We start from the raw sequence: 26,399 nt of genomic DNA on the forward strand, positions 1-26,399 counted from the left end.
GGGTGCGCACGCAGGAGTCCCTCCTATGGCGGGTGCAGGCCGAGGGGCCCTTGGTGGAATCGCCGATTTAGGGGAGGGCGGGGGCGTGGCTTCCCCACTGGGCGGGCGGCCACCCCGCGGTCCCTCCCCCATCGAGTGCAGCCTCCGCGCGCCAAAATCAAACCCGCCGATCCGCCGGCCGGAGAGTCTGGGACTGGAGAGAGTTCAGCCTGCAGTCAAGGCGAGTTCCGCGGTGGCGTGAACCCCGGCGCGCGCACCTGCGACCACCTCCAAGCCCTCCCTGACTGAAGAGCTCGGGGCTGCCAACAGGACAAGGCATGGCCACCCCACCCAAGAGAAGCTGCCCGTCTCCCGCAGCCAGCTCTGAGGGGACCCGCATCAAGAAAATTTCCATCGAAGGGAACATCGGTAAGGGGCTTCGGGAGATGTTGGACCCAAAGCAGGGGTAGTCGCGGCTGCGGGGGCTGAAGCGCCCCGTTGCCGCATCCCTGCTACTCCTCTGGGTGGATTTTTCCTAGTCTGCTCCTGCGCTTGTGGACGCGACCCCGAATTCCTAAATTGAGTCCGAAAGCAGCCCTCTCTGCCCTCCCCAGCTTCCCTCCCATGCCCCGAGGGTGGTCTCAGCCCCTGGGCGTCTGGCCGCGGGCCTAGGCCTCCGGGCCTTGTGAGACGCGCTTGGAGTCCTTTTCAGCCTCTTCGTTGGGATAGTGCAAAGGGAATGGTTTTGTTCTGTTTGTTTTTAATGATGTGTCTGTATGTCAGTGCTTGAGGTGCAATTTACATAGGCCAAATGATCCTTTTTTTAGGTCTAGAGCTCTATGAGGTTTGACAAACACAATAATAATTTACCTCCACCAGAATCACAATTCAGAACATCTCCATCGCTGCAAGAAGTTTCCTGGTACTTCTTTGTGGTCATCCCTCTCTCCATTTCTATCACCTGACAAGCAGTGGTGTGATTTCTGACAGTTTTGCCTTTTTCAGAATGTCATGTAAATGAAATCATAATGTGTAGCCTTTTGTGTCTTGCTTCTCTGATTTAGCAAATGCTTTTAGATTTATTCATGCTGCTTGTATCTGTGCGTTTGTGTTTTTGTTTGTTTATTTCTAGTATTCCATTGCATGGGTATACCGCAGTTTATCTCTCCCACTTGTGGACATTTGGATTTTTTCCAGTGTTTAGGTTATGAATAAAGTTGCTGTAAACATTCAAGAACAAGGAAAGAGTTTTTAAATGATCTTGGCAACATGGATCACTCCCCAGCCAACATCCAAGTGAACATTGGGTTATGATTCAAAGACCACAACTATTTCTGTTCTTAATCCAGATGTCATTTTACAAGATACACGAGAACTTCCGATTTTTCTCTATTTCTTACCTCCGGAAACCTATGCCTGATGCTTCCTGTTTTGATAGGATTTTTTTTTTTTTTTTTGGTTCCAAGTTAGGTACTGGCCATTCATGCATACAGCAAGTTTTTAAAATTCTTACCATGTTCAAAGAACTTGTATTTTAAAAAGGCAGCGTAGACAGGTGCTTTAGCAGCATTGCAAGTAATAAAAAAAAAATGAATACAGCCTCAAGGAGGGCATTTTGTTTCTTTGCTCCATTGTTGAGACCACAGTTGGAAAAATCCATGTAACAGACTCTCATTTCTTAGCTGGGAAGGATACATTCTTTGAAGATGAATGTTTACTAGTGTGATTTTACACAGCTACTTATTGGTATAGAATACCATATATTAAAAAAGGAGGAAGTAGTTGAACAAAGCCATTTCAAAAGTAAATTTGAATGAACAGCCTCTCACGTCTATACCACAATTCCTTCCCTTTCCTAAATCCAGTTAAGCAATGTATCATACCTAGAAATTTACTTCCTTCCGAGCATGTTTTAATCTTCTTAGCACCTGAAATAATTTCCTAATTTGTCACCCCATCTCCAGTTTCTTTAAACTCTCCCAGAGTTTCCCTTCTATATACAAATATGATTGTGTTCACCCCCGCTTAAATCTCTCACTTCCCTGATGACTTAACACTGGAAGGAGTTGCAAACTCATGGCCTGCACTTACACAATATTGGCCTGCCCAAATTTGAAAAAATAATTTTTTAATTAGTTACTGGCATTTACAAATGTTGAGATTTCCCATTAACATCTAGATTTTTGGCTTCTCTTGAAAAATCTGAAGATCTGGTAACACTGCATTTCTGTAAAACAACTGTTTGCTATTTTGCTATTTGGATGGTATATGTCCCTCACCACTTAACAGTTTTCCCTGATACTGTGGCTTTGTCCGTTCCTCTTTATTAATGCTCTTGTACTGTTGTTCACGTGCCTCTCTGCCTTATTTGCTAGACCCAAGTAAGCTGTAAGTAAGTGGTAAAGAATCTGCCTGCCAATGCAGGAGACTTAATTCAGTTTGTGGGTTGGGAAGATCCCCTGGAGGAGGAAATGGCTACCCACTCAAATTTTCTTCCTTTCCTCCATCTAACTCAATGAATGAATGGTGAGCGTTTTACATGGTTCCATTCACCATTCTTCTAAATGCCTTAAGAGTCTCTGTGTTTACCCTCTTCACGTGAAATCTGTGGTCCCCATTATTTTTCCTGTGATTAAACCTGATGATCATCTAGTTTATCCTTAAAAGATTTTCTGTCTATTCTGTGGTGATAATATGACTTTCATGTTTTGCTTCTCAACTATTCTCAGTGTTAGTTTCTGATTGACCATCCCCTTTTTTTTTCTCTGAGTGATCCTTTAAAATTCTTTCAGCTGTTTGTTTTTTTCTATTGACCTGTGTAATATTTTAAGTTTGATTATAGTTCTCCAAGTCAAAAGTAAGTTCTTCTTGCCTTTTTGCATCCAATTTATAAGGAAGAGGAAGCTTTGCTGCTGTTGCTTTTTTTAAAATAGATTTATCTATGTGTGTGTGCCTTTGTCATATATACGGAAAGAGAGAAAACATGCTGACTAAGATGACTAATATAATCATATTTGGTGACTTCAGATAGGAAGGGCGTGGTGTCATTAAGAGTATTGCTACACTCTGTCAAATTCTTGGTCAAGAATCTCCTTACTGTTAAATTGAATGAATTCCCAGATAATTTTAAAATAGAGAATATATGTCTTGGTTACATCTGAACTGTTTTCTTTTTTTCCTCCTAGATATTTCAGAAACTAGTGAATGATCAGGGAGAAATAAACTACATAACAACTTTTTTTTTTTAAAGGAGTTGGATAGAGTGCCCAGGACTGTGAAAGGGAAACAGCAGAAACATGGCTATTGCTTGTAGGAAGTACTTTGCAAAAATATTTTTATAATTTCTGTTAGCCAGAGTGTCATATGATAATTAGTATCATACAATAGTAATCATATTATTTCCCATCCTGAAACTCTGTGGATTAGATGCATCTTTATATTAATTTTTTGGTTTACTTGGTTGTTTCTAGATTAGTTTTAGATCAGAAAGACCCAAGTTTGTTTGTAAGTTGAATGAATAGAGCCAATAAAGAGGAGAATTTTGAAAGTGCTGGAGACTGGAATGACTGTCACTGTAGTGACAGTTTATTTATCACAACAGTTTCTATGAGGAGGGTGTTGTTATTATAGTCTCCATTATATTACGAGGAAACAGGCTCTTAGAGATTCAATGACTTGGTCCCAAATTGCAAACTTAATTAAGTGGGAGAATACCCTTAATTACTTCCCACAAAGTTATTTCTAATTGTTTTTTTTTAAGGAAAGTAAATCTAGGTCTTAGATTTCTAAAATTCTGTTCCATGGCTTTGGTAAACTTAAAACATTAACAAACAGATGTGCTTATTAATACAGGTGGTCAGGGACTCTAACTTTTCATTAAAAAAAAAATCTGAGTGAGTTTAGAAAATTGAATGTTTTTCTTTTTTGTATTGTTTGCTATTATAAATTTTGTAAAAGCTGATGACTGTCTTCGCATTTTTGTTTCCTTCCTCAATTTCACTTTTCTTCTCACATCAGCTGCTGGAAAGTCAACGTTTGTGAATATCCTGAAACAAGTCTGTGAGGACTGGGAAGTGGTGCCTGAACCTGTTGCCAGGTGGTGCAATGTTCAGAGTACTCAGAATGAATTTGAGGTATGAAAATAAACTTTAGTTAATAAAGAATTTTGGTTTAGACAAACAATTATAACCTTGGGGTTTTTTTTGTTATTTGGTTTTTCCTTTTCCAATAAAGCTTTTAAATATAGCTTTAAGTCTGTATCTTCAAAACACAAGGGCTTCCCTTGTGGCTCAGCTGGTAAAGAATCCGCCTGCAGTGCGGGAGACCTGGTTTCAATCCCTGGATTGGGAAGATCCCCTGGAGAAGGGAAAGGCTACCCACTCCAGTATTCTGGCCTAGAGAATTCAATGGACTATATAGTCCGTGGGGTCCCAAAGAGCCGTACATGACTAAGCGACTTTCACTTCCATATATATATGTCTAGACATTCACTGAACTATGTGCTTAAGATTATGCACTGCATTGCGGCTAAGTAGAATTTTAAAAGTTTAAAAATTAATTAAAATGTTTTAAAAAATGTAAATTCTTTGAGTGTCTTTTTACATTTTGTTTATAAACAAGAAAAGCAAAAACAGCTACTCCATAGCTGAATTTTGTTAGTTTATATTTTAAGACTTTTATCTTAGACAGCCATTTAGTTTTGTACTTTCATTCTTGTCAGACTTTTACCTGGACACAAGTTTCAGTTTCCCAGCACTAGCCATCCTACATTGCAAATGAGGAAGAGGAAATAATAGTTACATTCCATTTTTTACAGAAAACTTTTTATTATTGTATACATATACGTGTGTGTGTATACACATACGTGTGTATATATATATATGAAGAAGCAATGAGATCTGATTATTAAGATTTTCATTTCTGCAGAAATGAGAATTGAAATTGAAAGCAGCATAGCAGAAATGGAAAAATGGAAATGTGTGCTAGAAACTTACTTTGTTAGTCTGAGGAGGACAGAGGTATTGGAAAAAAAGTTTAGTTTAAAAGTGTAGCTGTTGTTATGAGAACTCTAGGAATAATAATTGAATGTTTAAAATGTAAATCATATATATAGGGAGGAATCACTAACCAAGATAACTGTGCAGACTTTGAGGATACTGATTTTGTATAACTGAAAGTGTTTTCTCACATACTTGTTTACTAAGCGTGGTTAGCAGCTCACTACATTGTAATTCATTGAATAATCCAGGACTAAATCCTGAAAGGATTTCCCTTCTATATGGACTTCATGTTCTTAAGAAATGATCTTTCAGTCTGGTCTTTGAGGAAAGGCAGAATTAGCCTTAAGTAGAGTTTTAAGTCAGACACGACTGAGCGACTTCACTTTCACTTTTCACTTTCATGCATTGGAGAAGGAAATGGCAACCCACTCCAGTGTATTTGCCTGGAGAATCCCGGGGACAGGGGAGCCTGGTGGGCTGCCGTCTATGGGGTCGCACAGAGTCGGACACGACTGAAGCAACTTAGCAGCAGCAGCAGCAGAGTTTTAGATGGGTAAATTTATTTGCTTCTTTCAGCATTTTTTTTGACATATGATACAACTAATAGAAAAGTATATGAAACCTATGTACAGGTTGAAGAACAGTTTGAAGGCTAACATCCTTGTAACCGTCATTCAGGTCAAGAAATAGACCATTACCTTCTTGTTCAAAAAGTCCCTGTTCTTCTCAGGTCCCATTATCTCCTTCCCAAGGATAATAACTCCTAGGGGTAATCATTCACATAAAATAACTTGTTATTCTTGTGATGATTTTTCTGCTTTCTAAAAAGAATTTAAAGTACGTGAACATATCTCTAAGAAATACAATTAGTTTTGTTTGTTTTTTAATTTTATATAAAGATATCCATTTGCATTCCTTTTCTTCTTGCTTCTTTTGCTTAATAAGTTTGTGAAATTTGTCTGTATTGTTGCATGCAGCTATAGCTTGTTCATTTGCATTGCCGTATGGTATTCAGTTGTATTCATATATTATTATTTTTTGTCCATTCTATACCTTTGATTGGTTTTTAAGTGATTCCTAGTTTAGTTGCTGTGAAAACAGCCATGTTATGAATATGAATCCTGGCCTACACATGCAAGAGTTTCTGTTGGAATAAGAAGTTAAATTACTCTGTGGTGGGGTATGTGTATGATGCCTATTTTCTGAAGTGGTTTTACTGCTTTACATTCCCTACAGTGTACACAAGATGTCATTAGTCCATTCCTTTGCCAATATTTAGTGTTGTCCAGCTTCCTAAATTTTATCATTCTGATGAACATTTAATATCTTTTATGTTTTAATTTGTATTTCCCTGATTGCTAATGAAATTGTGCTCCTTTAATTAATTTATTTGCCACTTGGATTTCTTTTGTGAAGTCCCTTTTCAGATCCTTTTGCCCATTTTGTTTTGGATATTTGGTCTTCGCTCACTCTACATTTTTACCTCCTGAAGTATGTCTTGTTGCCTCTTTGATAGTGCCCTACTCAAATGTGCTTTTATTCAGGAATGAGAGACCTGTGTTCTAAAAATAATCTTTCTCCTCCTCATTTCTGGGGTCAACTATGAGTGCAGTTATTTCTCAGGGGTTAGGTAGAAAGTAGCCAAATTAAACCAGTGTAAATACAGAAAGCATTCTTTTATTGAGAGAATGTTAGACTAGATTGGCTTAGGTGACCTTCATTGAAGTTCCGTTCCCTGGTGGCTCAGACAGTAAAGAATCCGCCTGCAGTGCTGGAGACCCGGGTTTGATCCCTGGGTTGGGAACATCCCCTGGAGAAGGGAAAGGCAACCCACTCCAGTATTTCTTGCCTGGAGAATTCCACGGACAGAGGAGCCTGCCGGGCTACAGTCCATGAGGTCACAAAGAGGTGGACATGACTGAGTGACTAACACTTCCACTTCTAATTTTAATATCATAGCTTCTAACTCATACTAAATACATGTAACTGGTTTGTTGGCATACTAAATGTTTCTGCCTTTCAGTGTACCTTACTTTTGGGGGGAGGGTGGGGGCTGTGCCTCGCAGCTTGCAGGATCTTAGTTCCCCAACCAATTACCAAGAATTGAACCCATGCCCACTGCAATGGAAGTACAGAGTCCTAAGCACCAGTGAATTCCCAGTATACCGAATGTTAACCAAGCACACAGGAGCATATACAAAAACCAAAATGTCAAAAATTTTGGTTTGCAGAGAGAAATGTAATTATTAGATTCATTGAAGTAGGTCAGTTCATTTTCTATATATGCCCAGTAGAATGAACTCTGGATCTCGAAGACTTGGGGTTCTTTTTCAAACAGCAAACAATCCTTTGAGAATTTTAATATGTGAGATGCCTCCTGGTTAATAGTGAGAACCCTAGTAAATCACTGTTAGTGTTAGGAGTGTGTTGAACCCTTTAGTTGTGTTGGAGAGGAGAGGTTGAAAATTTTGCATTAATGTACATGGGGAGACAATTTATAATAAGGTTGTCTCTTAAGCTTAGAATCAGTGCTCAGGGGAATTAGTTATATTTATCTTAGTGACTGACATCATCAGACTATGGTGCATTGATGCATCTGTCTCCACATTGGTTTCATGGATCTAATATTCATGTTTATGGGCTGGAGCGTTTTCTTCTTGTATAGCACAGTCAAAATTTCAAACTTTCTTTCTAACTACCATGTAGACGATCCAACACAGTTAATGTTAACATAGGCCTTTTTAAATACATTCATCAGTTTCCTGTAATCCAGTCATGTGTCTGCTATGTTACGATTTGATTATCTACATTGGATTTTGGTGTACATTCTTGGAGGATAATGTTATTTGTGTGTGTGTGTGTGTGTGTGTGTGTGTACTTAAGGCTATTATATTGTTAATCCTGCGTATTTCTAGATGAAGTTTCAGACTGGAGGGTAGTATTTTGGGGGTAAGGTGGTGGAATATGAGGGTAGTAATGGGTGGATGTGTTCCCAGTATCTTATTTTTTCCTGCACCTCAAGAAATGGAGTTTCTTCCTTCATCCTGGGGCCCTTCTTTCCGAGACCTATCCCTGACCTCTTCCTTGGGATTTTGATATGAACCACACTGTCCAAATTGCAGCTTCCTTAGCATGCTGCCAGTGGTGAGAAGTAGACTGTCTTCAGACATGACTCTGGTAAGGCCAGTCCCACTTTGGATGTTCTCCTTGTAATCACACTTCTTGGCAGTAGCTGTAGCATGGGAAATGTTGGGTTTTCAGTGCCTCTGATCTCTTCCCCTAGTCAGTTGCTTTAATTTGCACCTGCGTGTTTAGCTGGTTTTGTTTTTTCACCTGCCACCTAGTGGCTGAAGTGTTGCTGTACTACCGATGTGCTGCCACCAATTTTAGCAAAATGAAGAGTCAAAAAGTACCTAAAAAGATTATGTAACTTCCCCACCTTCCCCCTCCTATGGTAAATTATCTTTAAATCATATGACCCGGATGACTATCAGTCTTTGTGTTAAAGGTTTATTTCAAATAGCAGTGTAGTTTATTTGGTGATTTATGTTACTATTTAGGCCCAAAAACTTTGGTTGAGTTGCTTTCTTTTAGCTTATTTTTGAGATATACAGATGGTTAGGAAGATGTTTTTACTGTTTTTCTTAGTGAGCTGAATTCTTTAGAGAGATCTTTGTTATTTATCGTGAAATGTTATTTCTCTGTCATCTAACACTTCTTACCACTGAGAAGTCACTGAAAAATTAGTAACTCTGAGAAAGAAAGGATAAAATATACTTATCTGTGAAATAATAGAAATTTTTTGATAAATCATTCTTGAAAATTAATTAAGAATGCTTGATAAAATACCACTCATACCCTTTGAAATCGCCTAACTTTTGTCAATCCTTTTATGATTATCTTGTTTAGTAGACTCTGGTTCTTTTGACCAAACTTAACTTGATTTGAACTTGCAATGTTTCAAAGGTTAGATTAGAAGTAAAAGATAAATGACTTTGTATCTCTACTTGATAACTCTCATTTTTACTCATCTTGGCAATAATCTGTGCTTTCTGTAAAGTCATGGAGTATTCTGTCATGAAGTGAATTATAGATATAAATACAAAAACAGGTTAAAGTTAACCGTAATACCACCACCCCATATGTAACTTTTATATAGTTGAGATGATAATTTATTATATCCAACTTTGGCAGGTGAGTGGAGATACATAATTTTAAAGAATATGAAGTAGTATGTACTTATTGTTCAAAATTAAGATGATATCATGGACTACCAAGGAGGGAAGTAAAACTTAACTTAGATCTTACTTGAATCAACAATACATAATTTTTTACTTTGCTTTTCTTCCTTATAATGTTTATGTCAAAGGAAATTGAAAATGTTATTAACATAACAAAAAAGTTATTAGAAGTTTACTATAAATGATTTATAAAGTCAGCCTAATTTATTGTGTGCATGTACCATTACTTACTTACTTAAGTGCCTAATAAATAGTAGAATGATAGCCTGTTTCCTTAGAAATGTGATAACCATCTTTGTGGGTAAATCTGTGTTTTGGATTATTTCTTTAAGACAAATTTTCAAAAGTGTAATTAAGTTGGCCTGCGGATACAGAATTTTTAAAGTGAATGTAGCTAAACTGCTTTATAGAGATGTTCTATTAGTTTTTATTTAATGTAGTTTGACCCTGAGGCATTCATATTTTATATCTAAATACTTTCTGGAGAGAAAAAACACTAAAATTACACTCAATTTGGCAAAGATGATACACAGTATTTTTTTGATAGAACTTCTAATATTTTATTCTTAATTGCATTCAGAAAACCGGCAGTTTCAAAACTTTCATGCATAAGATCAGAAGAAAATATTTTTGTATGGGCTCTTACTTTGATTATCCTGAAGAACTAGAAAATGGTATCCTGGCTTACTGTTAATTTTCTAATTCAGTGCAATGTTAAACTAAGCCAAAAAGTAGCATCTTCAAAGCTGTAAAATTGTGTTACAGGTTTTTAATTTATTTTTAATTTAAGCATGTGCATTTTTAGAACAACCAGCTGATTATTATTTTTTTGATTAGGTGATGAGTCAAGATTGATCCTCTAAATTATTTTCATGTAGCAAATTTTGGACTTTCTTTGGGCAAGAGAGATGACATTTATTAGGAAATCCAAATAAAAGACCTGTAGTCTTTGTGTGATTTTTGTTTTTTTGTGGTAAAAAATACATATAAATTTTACCATCTTAACGATTTTTAAACATACAGCTCAGTAGTAGTAGTAGTAAGGATATTTACATTGCTATGGAACAGGTCTCTAGAAATTTTCATCTTGCAGAACTGAAACTCTATATTCATTAAACAACTCTTCTTTGCTCCCTTCCCCCAGCTCCTGGTAACCACCATTCTACTTTCTGTGTCTGTGAATCTGATTACTTTAGAGACCTCGTGTAAGTGAATCATGCAGTATTTGCCATTTTGTGACTGGCTTATTTCACCTAGCATATTGTCCTCAAGTGTCTTCAGAAAAGTCTTCAAACTTCTGTTCACTATCTGTTTTGTAACAAACCTACTTAATTTTGCATTTATACCCTATTTTATTTCACTATTATTCACAGTGCCTAGCAAATTGATCCTGTTTTTCAAATGAACCAAGCTCACTTCTGATAGATTTTATTAAATATATCAGATAAATTTAAGGTAACACTTGCTGCTGTGTTATTGTTATTCAGTTGCGAAGTTGTGTCCGACTCTTTGCAACCCCATGGAGTCAAGCATCAGGCTTCCTGTCCTTCATTGTCTCCCGAAGTTTGCTCAGACTCGTGTCCATTGAGTCAGTGGTACTTTCCAACCATCTCATCCTCTGTGGCCTGCTTCTCCTCCTGCCTTCAGTCTTCCCCAGCATCAGAGTCTTTTCCAATGAGTTGGCTCTTTGTATCAGCAGGCCAAAGTATTGATGCTTCAGCTTCAGCATCAGTCTTTCCAGTGAGTATTCAGGGTTGATTTTCTTTAGGGCTAACTGGTTTGATCTCCTTGCTGTCCAAGGGACTTTGCAGGATCTTCTCCAGCGTCACAATTCGAAAGCATCGGTTCTTCAGCACTCAGCCTTCTTTATGGTCCAACTCCCACATCCATGCATGACTACTAGAAAGATGATATTGAGTGAATGGCATACCGTGCTGTGACTCAGAGACCCATGAGTGTGGCTCATCTAACCCCTCAGACAGTGCTTCAACCTTAGTGTTCATTAGAGTCACCTGGAGGACTTGGTAAAGCGAAGATTTGGGCCTCACCCCCAGTTTCTGGTTTAATAGGTCTGGCAGGGGTGCTGAAAATTTGCATTTCTTGAAAGTTCAGAAGTGATGTTGATGCTGATGTAATAGGGACCATGCTTTGATACCCCTGCCCTGGAGTTGAAGTTGAAAACCTCTGCTCTAGAGCCTTGATGTCCTTTGCTTCCAGTTGATGAACAAAGAATAAACAAAGAATCATCGCCTTTGAGAGGTTTTTATGGGCCTTGCCTGGACATGATATACATTGCTTCTGCCCTATTTGTACTGACTGGAGCTGAGTCTCAAGGCTACAGTTAATTACAAGGAAGACTGGGGAATAAAGCCTAGCTGTGTGTCCAGGAGGAAAACAGCCTGGTTTTATGGAACATGTAGTAGTTTCTGCCACCATAGTTTCCAAATAGAAATACCTTAAATTTATTTGTTAATGTAACTTAAACTCAAATGTGCCCTGTTTAGTTAAATTATGTGGAAGTTGTTGAAGTTTACTTTAAAGTTAATGGTTATTTTAGGAAATTCCCTGGGGGTGAAGTGTTAGGACTAGGCTTCCATTGCAGGGGAATCCTGGTCAGGGAACTAAGATCCCACAAGCCATGTGATCTGGTGAAAAACAAAACAGAATAAAGTTAATGGTTATTTTGGTAATAGGTATTTGTGCACCGAAGATAACTTGAAATAGCCTAGACAGTGATAAAGACAAAAAATTGTCTTTCATGGTTAGTTTTATTTATAAAAATAACTCACATGTATTTTCACTGATAACTTTGTGTTTATGTCTTTGGTGAATTCTCTCTTGTTTAACTATGTAAAGCTATCCCTATCTGAGATAAAATTATTAAAATACAGAACACCAGCACCAGTTAAATTACCCATATAGTATCTGAATATCTCCCTTCAAGAAATCAAATGTAAGTATTGTTTATAGATAAGGATATAGGCTTTCCTGGGGGCTTAGAGGTAAAGATTCTGCCCGCAGTGCGGGAGACCTGGGTTTGATCCCTGGGTCTGGAAGATCCCCTGGAGAAGGTAACAGCAACACACTCCAGTATTCTTGCTTGGAAAATTCCATGGATAGAGGAGCCTGGCAGGCTATAGCCCATGTGGTTGCAAAGAGGAGGACAGGACTGAGCATCGAACACTTTGTTTATAGATGTAACTTCAGTATGTAACAGCAGAGCAACGTTTTGGAAAAAATATGGCTTTAGAATCAGTCTTAGGCTTGAATCCTAGTTTTGCTGCTTACTAGATTTATTGATATTAATCAGTTATTCAACCTTTTTGAACCGCATTTCTTAAACCTATAAAATAGTGTCAGTAATGACTATTTCATAGAGTTGAGATAATGTATATAATCTTTTTATATAGTCTCTGGTATAAAATAGATAATAAATGGTAGATATTATTGTAATTATCATTACAATTGAAGTGTATTTTCTTATGAGGGGATATTTTGAGTAATGAACTTATTAGTTCTTCAATAGATAGTGTCTATTTTCTAATTTAACACAATAAAAAAATAAACTTTTAGGAAAACTTAGATATGCCCTTTGTGTTCACATTTCTAAGCATATTCTTTCTAAAAAATATGCCATGAAAGCCAAGATAATGCAACCAGGAAGAGAGCAGACTAAATCAAGACTTAAATTTTGTGTTTTGAATGAACATTTGTACTGCAGAGAATTTCATAATACATGAATACCACTACTATTCTGTCCCTCTTTTTTAGTATCAAATACATCTAATCCTTTAACGAAGTGAAAAACCTGTTGAACCTATATTTTTTATTATTTGAAAATTAATAATTTAACATTTGTGTATTTAATATTTAAGTATATTTTTCAGATGTAATTCACATAATATTGTGTTAGTTTCATATGTTCAATATATAGTGAGTCAACATTTGTATACATGGTGAGATGATCACGGTAAGTCTAGTTACCATCTGTTACCATACAAAGTTAATACCCTGTCATTGCCTTTATTCTCCTTTCTCCATTCCTTTCGTCCCCATGACTTATTTATTTTATAACTGAAAGTGTGCACCTCTTGATCCTTTTTCCCATTTCAACAGCTACCCACTACCTCCCTTTCACCTATTTGTCCTCTGTATCTGTGAGTCTGGGTTTTTGTTTTGCTTTGTTTGATTCCTCCCGTAAATGAAATCATATGGTATTTGTTTTTGTCTGACTGGTTTCACTTAGCATAATACCCTCAAGGTCCATTAATGTTACAAATGGCAAGATTTTGTTTTCTGTCATGGCCAAGTTGTAGTCCATTGTATGGATATACTATATCTTTATCCATTCTTCCATCGCCAGACACTTAGGTTATTGCATATTTTGGCTATTGTAAATAATGCTGCAATGAGCATAGAGTACATGTATCTTTTCATATTGGTGTTCTTGTGCCTGATACTTATTTATTTATTGTTCTGGATATTTTCATGTGTGTTAATGGCAGCTTGTGTTTAGCTACCTTCTCTCATAAATCCACCAACAGTGTTCATAAAGTTGTCTCTGTTACTGAGAGTAATTTTCAAAATGCCATGTTTACCAGGGAAGGAAAATAAAATATACACTAGTGTCCTCTTTATAAAACCAACTAAAGAGAAGTTTTGGTTGTATTTAGCTGGAAACATTCACTTGTATGAAACATTTTCTCCCTGGAGGATGGTGAATTAGTAGACAATCCATTCATAACTAAATTAACAAAAGTCCTTGAAACTCTAATAAAATTATATTTATTCTTTAAGCAGCTTGAGAAGACAACTGTTACACCTTTATTTCAGTTCATCATCTGCTCAGTGTTTCTAAACAGACCTATTGTTGACTGTTGGCCTCTTGCCGTTTTATGTTTTTCTTTTCCTTCCAATTTTGAGAAGAAGTTTCACTTAATTATGTGGTTTGTGGTATGAAATGTAAATTCTGCTTCAGAGTGCCATGTGTTTCTGTGGTTTTTAGTTCTTAACTGAAACTTTAAGATCCGTTGTAGTATTTACACTTCTAAATTGTTTTTTTTCCTCCCTCAGAGGAAAAACACCTACTTTGAGCATGAACTTTCAGAAAGTGTTCAGGGGCATTTATTTGACCTAGGATTGAGAATAGGGATTAAGCAGTCATATTTTATTCCTTAAAAGTTAGTAAACAAGTTTAAGGCTGTACAGCTTTGGGGAGAACCTTTATATAGCTTAATATAGAAAAGGCTGATGAACCCTGGGTCCTCGGTTTTGTTTTTTCTTTCTTAGTCTGACAACTCTAATATCAAAAGTTTTCTAATATATTGTTACCATGCAATCTATTTTGATCAATTTTAATCTACTTTAATAAATTTAATCTGTTTAATAGATCTGTCACTCTGAGGAAGAAATTTCAGTGGCTTCTTTCTGTTTACCCCCCTTTGTTTTGATTTGTAAGCCTGAAATGTTAGCATTTGCTGACTTTGACCTGTAGTAGTGAAATGGCAATGGATAGATGCTCAAAATTACTTTCTGTATCTTTTGCAAATTAGAGATTTGTTTAGTGTACCATTTAGGGTGTATATTGTCACCCTGCTTGTTTGACTTATATGCAGAGTACATCATGAGAAGTGCTGGGCTGGAGGAAACACAAGCTGGAATCAAGATTGCTGGGAGAAATATCAATAACCTCAGATATGCAGATGACACCACCCTTATGGCAGAAAGTGAAGAACTAAAGGGCCTCTTGATGGAAGTGAAAGAGGAAAGTGAAAAAGTTGGCTTAAAGCTCAACATTCAGAAAACGAAGATCATGGCATCTGGTCCCATCACTTCATGGCAAATAGATGGGGAAACAGTAGAAACAGTGGCTGACTTTATTTTTCTGGGCTCCAAAATCACTGCAGATGATGATTGCAGCCATGAAATGAAAAGGCGCTTACTCCTTGGAAGGAAAGTTATGACCAACCTAGACAGCATATTAAAAAGCAGAGAAATTACTTTGTCAACAAAGGTTCGTCTAGTCAAGGCTGTGGTTTTTCCAGTGGTCAGGTATGGATGTGAGAGTTGGACTATAAAGAAAGCTGATGGAATTGATGCTTTTGAACTATGGTGTTGGAGAAGACTCTTAAGAGTCCCTTGGACTGCAAGGAGATCCAGCCAGTCCATCCTAAAGGAGATCAGTCCTGGGTGTTCATTGGAAGGGCTGATGTTGAAGCTGAAACTCCAGTACTCTGGCCACCTGATGTGAAGAGCTGACTCATTGGAAAAGACCCTGATGCTGGGAAAGATTGAAGGCAGAGGAGAAGGGGACGACAGAGGATGAGATGGTTGGATGGCATCACCAACTCAATGGGCATGGATTTGGGTGGACTTCGGGAGTTGGTGATAGACAGGGAGGCCTGGTGTGCTGCGGTTATGGGGTTGCAAAGAGTCGGACATGACTGAGCGACTGAACTGAACTAGGGTGCTAAGCCTCTTTAAAAAAAAATAAATAATGGATTAAATCAGATGTTCCCTAGCATAAACTACTTTAATTCAGACTATATAAAAATCTACTAACAAGAAATTAGCCATATAGAGTAGTCAAGTGGATGCTGTGGTTGAAGAGAGATTAGCGAATAGATACTGCATAGGTATCACAGGAATTTTTCAGTGTGAAAGAAATACTGGAAGGGACCTAAGATGACCTTTCCTATTTAGTTACTTAAACACATAGTACTCTGTCCAGAGGAGGTGCTAGGCTAGAAATCTGAACAAATCTGTGAAACATGTTACTAGTAAACTTTTGTGATGTTTTGTAAGAACAATAAGTGATTTCACTGTTTCCAGAGGTAGATGTTAATATCATTGTTTTGATTTGCATTTTTCCAAATTAGCCACTTTGAGCATATTTTCATGTGACTATTACCCATCTGTATATCTTCTTTGTAAGAATGTATATTCAGGTCTTCTACCCATTTTTTGATTGGGTCTTTTTTTTTTTTTAATCCAACTATTTTTTTAATTTAAAAATAGTAAAATAGCCCTATTGATCATTACTTTGCTTTTTGTCTCTTTTTTCAAATTCAAAATAGGAACTGACAACATCTCAGAAAAGTGGCGGGAATGTTCTTCAGATGATGTATGAGAAACCTGAACGATGGTCTTTTACCTTCCAGTCATATGCCTGCCTCAGTCGAATACGAGCTCAGCTTGCTGCTCTCAATGGAAAACTCAAAGATGCAGAGAAACCAGTATTATTTTTTGAACGATCTGTGTATAGTGACAGGTATATAAAAATTACCTTGTCAATTTGGAATCTTGGTTTAGAACTGGACTTTTTCCCCTGTTTCCTGGGGATCAAAGGAACAACAGACTCAGAGTAATAGAGATTTGAGATGGAAAATGACATTTAATACCTTCAGCAGTTCGATATTAATGGCATTAAGGAAGTTCTAGAATAATTTCTGGGCTTCCCTGGTAACTTAGTGGTAAAGAATCTGCCTGCCAGTGCAGGAAACGTGAGGTCGATCTTTGGGTTGGGACGATCCCCTGGAGAAGGGAATGGCAACCCACTCCAGTATTCTTGCCTAGGAAATCCCATGGATTGAGGAATCTGGCAGACTGTGGTCCGTGGCGTTGCAAAGAGTTGGAAATGACTTATTGACTAAACAGCAACAACAGAATAATTTCTAGCTGCCATGGAAACTGGTGGGGTGTGCTGACCATCTCATCTCTTTCAAATTTGCACAGTTTTTATTTCTTCCAGTCCTCTTAAAATTCTTATCAGCTCTGGTTAAATCTGGATCCCTATTCTAGACTTGCACCTGGAACTAGGAGGTCATATATCTCTGAGGGGGGCTTAGAATTAACCCACTCCAGTACTCTTGCCTGGCAAATCCCATGGACGGAGGAGCCTGGTAGGCTGCAGTCCATGGGGTCGCTAGGAATCAGACACAACTGAGCAACTTCACTTTCACACATTGGAGAAGGAAATGGCAACCCACTCCAGTGTTCTTGCCTGGAGAACCCCAGGGATGGGGGAGCCTGGTGGGCTGCCGTCTCTGGGGTCGCACAGAGTTGGACACGACTGAAGCGACTTAGCAGCATCAGAATTACCCTGCTTATTATGTAAGGATTCTTTTACTAGAGTTAGCTCAGAACTGAGGTTCTCAAACTTTAGGACCCCTTCCCGTTCTTAATAATTATTAAGGAGCCCAAAAAGCTTAGTGTCCTATTGATATTTATGTTATTAGAAATTAAGATTGAGAAATATAGAAACATTTATTAATTTATTTTAAATTAGTAATAGTAAATCCATTACAAATGAACATGAAAAAGATAATTGTGAAATTAGATTTTTAAAAAAGATTGAGAAGAGCAGCATGCAAATCTCTTTAGTGTCTAACTTGAAGTCAGATGGAGTCTCATTTGTGCTTCTGTTTTTAAGCTATTTAAGCTTTTGGTTGAAGTACAGTATATAAAGTAATCTGGCCTCTAACAGAACCGCTGGAAGGGTCTTGGGGACTACCAGGGGTTCTCACACCACACTTTTGGGAACCACTGGCAAGAACATACTTTCTATAGTTCAAAATACTCCTGTTTTTTTTTTTTTTCTTGCTAACCAAGGCATTATCTACTGTAGGATTTTGGAGAATGTTTCATGTCCATTTAGTAGATCAATTTTCTCTTTGTGCTTTTTGGAAAGAATTTGTGTTAATACAGATTCTCTTTCAGGTATATTTTTGCATCTAATTTGTATGAATCTGACTGCATGAATGAAACAGAGTGGACCATTTATCAAGACTGGCATGACTGGATGAATAACCAGTTTGGCCAAAGCCTTGAACTAGATGGAATCATTTATCTTAGAGCCACTCCTGAGGTGAGACAATAAAAATTTGTTGGATCCATTGAAGACTTATTAATAGAAATCCTCAGGTGTGTAGAGAAGGCAGTTCAGTGTAGAACTGCCTCACCTCCAAATTAGAAATTCCCAAGTGTATAGGTAGAAACATTCTGTTTTCCTAAGAAAACTACAAGGCCACATTTGGAAGTTCCACATTTTTTCCTCAGCTCTAGTCTTCATTATTCTTCCTGACTTTTTCAGGGCCTCTTATCTATCACAGCTACATTAGGAAATTTGCTCAAGCAGCTCCTGGAATGTAGGTTTCATGAGTTGGGACTTTGGATATTTTAATTACTGTTGAATTTCCAGGGCCTAGAACTGGGTCTGGGTACATAGTCGGAGCTTAATAAATATTTACTGAATAAGTGGCAAAGTTGATGGAGATCCATGTCAGGAATCCTTTATGATTGTGTCTTGGAATGGGTAGATAGAAGTGACTGTAGTTGACAGGAGACTTAGAGAACCCTTGCCATTTTGAGTTAAGGGAGCTCACTCGAAAATGTGCCTTTTGTGATAGATTGTAAAGAGCTATTCTTACTTACTTATGAAATTATGTAATGAATTCAGAAAGACCCAGTAGGTAGATGCCTTTCATAAAACTAACCTAAATAAAAGCTTACATTTGTTAAGAAGTTTCTGGTTTTGGTGCTTGCACGCCCATTTTTTTCTGTTTTTTATTCCTCTTTCTTTCCCTAAGTCACAAAATAGGCTCTGGTGAATGTAAATATCATGACTTCTTGTCTGAAAGAATACTGTATTGCTACTGAAGCTGAATTTTCAAAGAAACTAGGTTTCTGATACTAAGGAATGATTTTGTTCCTCTTTTAGTATCAAGTAAGCCATAATTTAACCATACCAATTTTGAAATTCACTTTTATTTTTGAAAATAATTTTTGTTTTTAATTTATGAAAATAGTAAGTACAAATATAGAAGAAAAAACAAAGAATACTAATAGTTTCATTCTGCCAGAAACATTCATAGTCCACATCTTAAAGTCTAACACAAAACTTTATTTCATCAGTATTGTTTATGGTATCTTTTGATTAGAGGACCATTTACTTATTTGAAAAGAGAGGATTTATAAGAGACTGTGAAGCACATTTTGTATGCCAAAGTTAAAAATGTTTTTTAAAATTTTGTTGAAGTATAGTTGATTTATAGTGTTGTGTTTAATTTTTGCGATATAGCAAAGTGACTCAGTTATACAGATACATACTCTTTTTCATATTTTTTTGCATCATGGTTTATCACAGGTGCTTTTTGTTTTTTTAACCAAACTTATTTTATACTTTATATTTCAAGTATGGATGCCAAAAGTTTATAGAGGTATTTTGATTTATTTTTGAGAGTAATTCTTGGTTTAGAACCACCAAATGGGTGAAAAACCCAAGGAGGGGAAGTTGAACTATTCCATTTTCCAGGAAAAACAGAGATTTTTGGCTAGCATAAATAGACACTAAAGAAGAAAAATTTAATGGCAACTAACAAGAAAATTATTGAATTGTTTCTTGCCTCCACCACTCCTCCTACCCCTTTCTTATTGCTTTTTCTTTTAGAAATGCTTGAATAGAATATATTTACGGGGAAGAAACGAAGAACAAGGCATTCCTCTTGAATACTTGGAGAAACTTCACTATAAGCATGAAAGCTGGCTCCTGCATAGAACACTAAAGTAAGATTTCCTTATTTACTGTTGATTTTAAATTTATTTATCAAATTTTAATCCAAAACATGTACCAGTTTTTATTTTCAGTCATTTATATTAGTAATGTAAGAGCTCTTAGAATTAAGTGTGAATTTTGACTCTCTTTATTGCAACGAGATCCTAATTTCTTGAAGTTTTTGTAGCTAATCTCCTCCGGTCGTCTTTACAGCATAGTATATGGAGTTCACGTTAAGGAATAAAGTAAGAGATACATCTGTATATATTATTTAGGTACAAGCATACCTTGTTGTGGGTTTCCGTGGTGGCTCAAACAGTAAAGAATCTGCCTGCCATGCAGGTGACCTGGGTTCAGTCTCTTGGTTGGGAAGATCCCCTGGAGAAGGGAATGGCTACCCACTCCAGTATTCTTGCCTGGTGATTTACATGGACAGAGGAGCCTGGTGGGATAGAGTCCCTGGGGTTGCAAAGAGTTGGACACAACTGAGCAAATAACACACACACTCACACACTCATACCTTGTTGTATAGCACTTCGGTTTATTGTGCTTCACAGATATTACATTTCTTACAAACGGAAGGCTTCTGGCAACCCTGTGTCAAGCAAGTCTATTAGCACCATTTTTTCAACAGCGTTTGCTAATGTTGTGTCTCTATGTCACATTTTGTAAATTCTTGAAATATTTCAAACCCTCCAACAGCAAAAAGATTGTGACTCACTAAAGCATCAGATGATAGCAATTTTTAACAATAAAGTATTTTTATGTACATTTTTTTTAGACATAATGATATTACACATTTACTGTACTGCTGCTGCTGCTACTGCTGCTGCTATGTCGCTTCAGTTGTGTCCGACTCTGTGCCACCCCATAGACAGCAGCCCATCATCAGACTCTGCAGTATAGTGTAAATGTAACTTTTGTAACCATGGGGAATCCAAAAAAATATGTGTTACTTGCTTTGTTGTGGTATTTGCTTTGTTGTGATATTCATTTAATTGTAATTATCTGGAACCACACCTGCAGTATCTCTGAGTTATGCCTATACTCTCTTTCAGACAGAATTTAAGATATTTCAGATTTGTGTCTTAGATCACTGTACTTTATCATTAGTCAAATCTTGGTTCAAATCCATCTCACTTATTGGTTTGCAATCTTAGACAATCTCTGAGCCCCAGAATGGTCTCCATGATCTTTAGTTTTCTCATCTTTAAACATCCCTACTTTCTGGTGTGATTTTGGTTTTTCAGGAGAATTACATTTCACAAACTAAGATCATAGCATCTGGTTCCATCACTTCTTGGCAAATAGATGGGGAAACAGTGGCTGACTTTATTTTTGGGGGCTCCAAAATCACTGCAGATGGTGATTGCAGCCATGAAATTAAAACACACTTACTCCTTGGAAGGAAAGTTATGACCAACCTAGACAGCATATTAAAAAGCAGAGAAATCACTTTGTCAGCAAAGGTCCGTCTAGTCAAGGCTGTGGTTTTTCCAGTGGTCATGTATGGATGTGAGAGTTGGACTATAAAGAAAGCTGAGTGCCAAGGAATTGATGCTTTTGAACTATGGTGTTGGAGAAGACTCTTGAGAGTCCCTTGGACTGCAAGGAGATCCAACCAGTCCATCCTAAAGGAGATCAGTTCTGGTTGTTCATTGGAAGGGCTGATGTTGAAGCTGAAACTCCAATACTTTGGCCACCTGATGTGAAGAGCTGACTCATTGGAAAAGACCCTGATGCTGGGAAAGATTGAGGGTAGTAGGAGAATGGGACGACAGAGGATGAGATGGTTGGATGGTATCACTGACTCAATGGACATGAGTTTGGGTAAACTCTGGGAGTTGGTAATGGACAGGGAGGCCTGGTGTGCTGCAGTTAAGGGGTTGCAAAGAGTCGGATACGACTGAGCAACTGAACTGAACTGACATTTCACAATGCTTTATACATTTTATATCTGAGATTTTTAGATATGCATAGTAAATTTTGGTGAGAAAGAAGGCATTGCTAGTTGAAGTACTTGCAGGATAATTTTAATACAAAACTGGATAACATTTTGATTTTCAAATGAAGGCATAAGTATATGTTTTTAGTGTTTCTCTTTTATTTATTGCTTTTTGTAAGTATTTTTTTCATCTCTCTCCTTTTGAACAGAACCAACTTTGATTATCTACAAGAAGTGCCTATCTTAACACTGGATGTTAATGAAGACTTTAAAGACAAACATGACAGTCTAATTGAAAAGGTAGATTTATGTTGAATACAAAGATTATAAATAATGTTTTGTCTAAAGTGTTCTAACTTCTGAGAAAATTATCTTCTAATGAGAGATGACAGAGTAAAGACAGTTAAGAGCTTTAGAGGGATTTAGCCTATTTAGATTTTCATCTTAACTTTAACTTCTAGATTTGTAGCCTTAAATAAAATAAGACCTTCTTTATCCTTTCGTTTCTTCATCTGTATTTTAGGAGTAACATTAACAAAAGTTCTTGCTTACTCCCCTCTAAAATTACAGGATATGGATCTCACCCATTTTTATATTAGCTGGAGTCTTGTTATTAAAGATTTATAGTTTTGAGTTTTATTTGGTGCCTTGTCTGTGACTTAGCATTGCCTAATCATTGAGTCATTATCTTAATCAGAGTTAATCTTCCATGTATTTAGAGTTGACTATATTCTATTAAGTGGTGCTCATATTGATAAAGGGACTGGAAGAGAATATATTGATGAATACTTGAGAGAGACTAGTAATGGGATTTGTATAATAAATATCCCTATAGTGAAGTCGTTGCTCAGTCGTGTCTGACTCTTTGTGACTCCATGGACTGTAGCCTACCAGGCTCCTCGGTCCATGAGATTTTCCAGGCAAGAGTACTGGAGTGGGTTGTCATTTCCTTCTCCAGGGGATCTTCCCGACCCAGGGATTGAACCCAGGTTTCTCACATTGTAGGCAGATGCTTTACTGTCTGAGACACCAGGGAAGCTATCCATGTTAATTTACTTAATGATCTAAGATCTAAAGAAAAAGCCCCCTTTTTTTTGTTGTTTGTTTAGTTTTGAGAGAAATTTTATTTTTCTTTTTCCTGTCATAAAATGTCTGCTCTTTATTATAATAGGTGTTTAACATTTATAAAGTATATTAAGAATTTTGAAAAATCTCAGCATTATAGATTACTATAGCATATAGTTGTTTTTCCTGTGGTGTTCCCTGGTGACTCAATGGTAAAGAATCTGCCTGCAATGCAGAAGACGTGGGTTCAATCCCTGGGTCAGGAACATCCCCTGGAGAAGGTAATGGAGACCCACTCCAGTATTCTTGCATGGAGAATTACGTGGACAGAGGAGCCTGGAGGGCTACAGTCTATGCAGTCCCAAAGAGTCAGGCACAACTGAGTGACTAATACTTTGCCTTTCAAAGAAAAGCATATCTGGAAAATTTAAGCGACCTCTTCACTAATTTAATTTAAGGACTTCTCTTGTGGCTTAGCTGGTAAAGAATCTGCCTGCAATGCAGGAGACCTGGGTTTGATCCCTGGGTTGGGAAGATCTGAAGAAGGGAATGGCTACCCACTCCAGTATTCTGGAGAATTCCAAGGACTGTATAGTCCATGGGGTGGCAAAGAGTCAGACACAACTGAATGACTTCCACCTTCACTAATTTAATGATGTTAAAAATATAGGATAGAATTCACTTGTGATACTGTTAAAATAAATAAAATTAAGTCAACCATTGCAATACTAAAAACCAACCATTATTTTAGCTATATGAATCTGTAAAGTCACTTTTTCATTTTAGCTAGCACTTCATAGTTTTGATTAATGATCATCATTTCACAGACTTATTTATTTTACTTTAATTAGTAGTGTTAGAATTTTGCTATCTTTTTCATGTATTTTTGCAAGGTAATAATTTTTTGTCTATCCATTAGAATTACTCTATAGTCTAAAATATATAGAGAGCAATATCTTGTATTGTGACATTGGTCACTTGGTTAGGTTCATTCACTCCTTAAATGACCTTTCATCACATTTTAATATTTATAGTCTATGTATGATTCACATTTGTGCTTCAGAAAAATTGTAAATCTATTATATAGATTACATACACAGTCAAGACCTTTAGAGTTGTTTAAACCATTGCAATTACTCATGTTATCCGTGCTAAAGCTGCACATGTCAGGGTCTGTGGTATTATAAAGAGAAAATTAGTATTATGACTGTTAAAGAACTGTATCAATCTCAGATGTAAATTTAATAACTTCTGTAATTACTTTTTGGATCATTCATCTTTTATTACTCAAGTATTTGTTAATATTTCTTTTGAAAGTAAATGCTGTAGCTTTGTGATAGAGTTTACTTATACAGTTGAGGTCTTCAGCTGTTCAATACTTCTAATGGAAAATGAAGTATCTGAAATTAGCCAAGGAATTACATTAATATTTTTTTCCTTCCCTCAGGTAAAAGACTTTTTGAGCACTTTGTGATCTTGCTGATGACTACACGCAACCAAATGATTCCACCTTCTTCAGCTTTGTGTATCTGCATGGGTCCATTTTCATATGTCTCTCGTCTAAACCCAAGTTTTTAACTGCTTTTATTCCCCCACCCCCCGAAAAAAAATTTTTTTTAATGAATCCTATACAAAAGTTTATTACTACCTTTTTTTTTTCTTCTTTTGTGGATTTAAAGAAACAAGGACATATAAGTATCCCTTACAAGGACTCTGGCATTAGGTGGTTCCAGAATCGTTATAGTAGTTAAGCTACATCATAAAGGATCCAATCTCCTTTTGTCTTTCCTCTATTATCCTCCTCAGCTACTTGACTTTTTTTTTTCCTGGTGCTTCTCATCTCAATGACCAGGTTCTTAGCTGGAAACTTTAATGTTACATAAATGATAATGTGTCCTGTGTAAGTAAATTAGTGTATCTATTAAAAATTGAAAAGTGAAATTTAAGAAATCCATCACAAAAGGATTATGAGGTTTCATTGCAAATACTTTTGATCAGGTGCTTTCCCTTCCACCTTAATTGATATGGAAGTTAAGATCGGGTTTAATATTTAATCACTTCACTGATATTTATTAAGGTGTCCATAACACATTTGTAGAGTAGCAGGTTAGACTTTGTTCCCAGTTTGTAATGACATAACTTAAAAGTCATTTTGTCTTTTTCCTGCCTTTGTTTCTACATGTGTGATATGAGTGAGGCTTTGTCTTTTGCATGGGATTTTAGAGGATTAAAGAGGAAATGTTGCTACACTTAAAAGATAACTGAAGATTATTACATGAGTATAAAGATTTAATTTATTTGGAACTTCAAATAACTGCCTGCTTTTTCCCGTCACAGACCATTCTTTTAGAATGGAGTATTACTATTCCAGTTAAAGAGTTGGCTTAAATTCTGATTGTCTTTAAATCATTTGAGGTGGAATTACAGTTTTCCTTAAATTTCTTACCATTTTTATAGGTAAAACATTAGTGGGACACAGTGAGGGATCCATTTTTCCATTATACTTTTTACTGATGCTGTACTGAAAATGAGTAGTTTTTCTTTACCTTTATATTTGGTGAGAAGCATAAAAGGAAACTGAAAACAAGGTGGATTATCTTCTTAGCAGTAAAGACTGCTTAGTTAGACCCAGCTCTTATTTCCTGCCACTGTTCTGCTTTCCCTGCTGTCTGGATTAATAGGCAACCTGCTATTTTAAAGTTTTATTTAAAAGTAAATAAAAGTCACGCATTTCTACTTTGAGAACATCATCGCTCTTCACTTCATAGTTTTGCTGCTCTATCGGATTATATCTTAAGTATTTTTTTCCTCTCATTTTAGAGAAATTACTGATAAAAATGATCTTGCTTTATGTTATATATCTTGAAAGCATTATCATGTTTTGTTGATTAGAAATTACACGTATTAATAAGGAGGGCAGGGTGCAGAATAGTTGTAATTTTAAAAAATCTGCATGGATTTATTTTAGCTCTATATATAGGTTTAGATCTGTATGTATAGATTTTTTTCAGCTTTGTTTAAGATGTGCAGTGTGTTTTATTTGTATTTAACCTTTCTACTTGACATTTTAGAAAAACTCTGTGGTTTTTTTAAATGAGAGGAAAGTTACTTTGAAACTATCATTTTCCTTTTTAAATCTTGTGTTTAGTTTCTTGATATTAAAAGATAATAATTTAGTGAATTAAATAGTTTAGATGCACTGATATTTGAATGAGAGACTTGTTTCAGACCTATAATTGCCATAAATATTTGTCTCATGATATTGTATGAATTTGTTTTTGTTAGATATAAATGAATTTGTTTATTAAATTAAATATTTGCTTAATAAATAAATATAAATCTCTTGAATTCTAATGAGTTACACTCATTGAAATGATTGCATCTTTCTTAGAATTAAAATTTATTATACTTTTGAAGAAAATTATGAATATAAAAAGGTTGACAGTGGTTTATATAAATTAACATTGATTTTAAATGGAGACATGTTTCAGAGATGTTCCATAACCTTTAAAAATGATTAGCTTATGACTTTTAAAATCTGTATACTTGAAAAGAAGCTTAAAAAATTACTATTTGTCATGACGCAAAAGCTGTACCACTGGATGGGCACAAGAATA

General features: G+C 36.4%; 1 protein-coding gene across 2 annotated transcripts; it reads left to right on the forward strand.

The window, feature by feature from the left end:
• DCK (deoxycytidine kinase) lies at positions 1-26,140 on the forward strand. Of its 2 annotated transcripts, none has more exons than XM_018049557.1 (7): positions 1-408; positions 3,997-4,112; positions 16,381-16,490; positions 17,939-18,086; positions 19,668-19,783; positions 21,927-22,017; positions 24,230-26,140. In XM_018049557.1, the coding sequence occupies exons 1-7, from the start codon at positions 318-320 to the stop codon at positions 24,254-24,256; spliced, it is 699 nt and encodes a 232-aa protein (XP_017905046.1). In that variant the 5' UTR covers positions 1-317; the 3' UTR covers positions 24,257-26,140. The 2 variants fall into 2 exon arrangements, with proteins under 2 accessions (XP_017905046.1, XP_005681795.1); XM_005681738.3 differs by having other exon boundaries at positions 3-408; positions 16,297-16,490.

Source organism: Capra hircus, chromosome 6 (genome assembly GCF_001704415.2).
Source record: "Capra hircus breed San Clemente chromosome 6, ASM170441v1, whole genome shotgun sequence".
NCBI classification, from domain to species: domain Eukaryota; kingdom Metazoa; phylum Chordata; class Mammalia; order Artiodactyla; family Bovidae; genus Capra; species Capra hircus.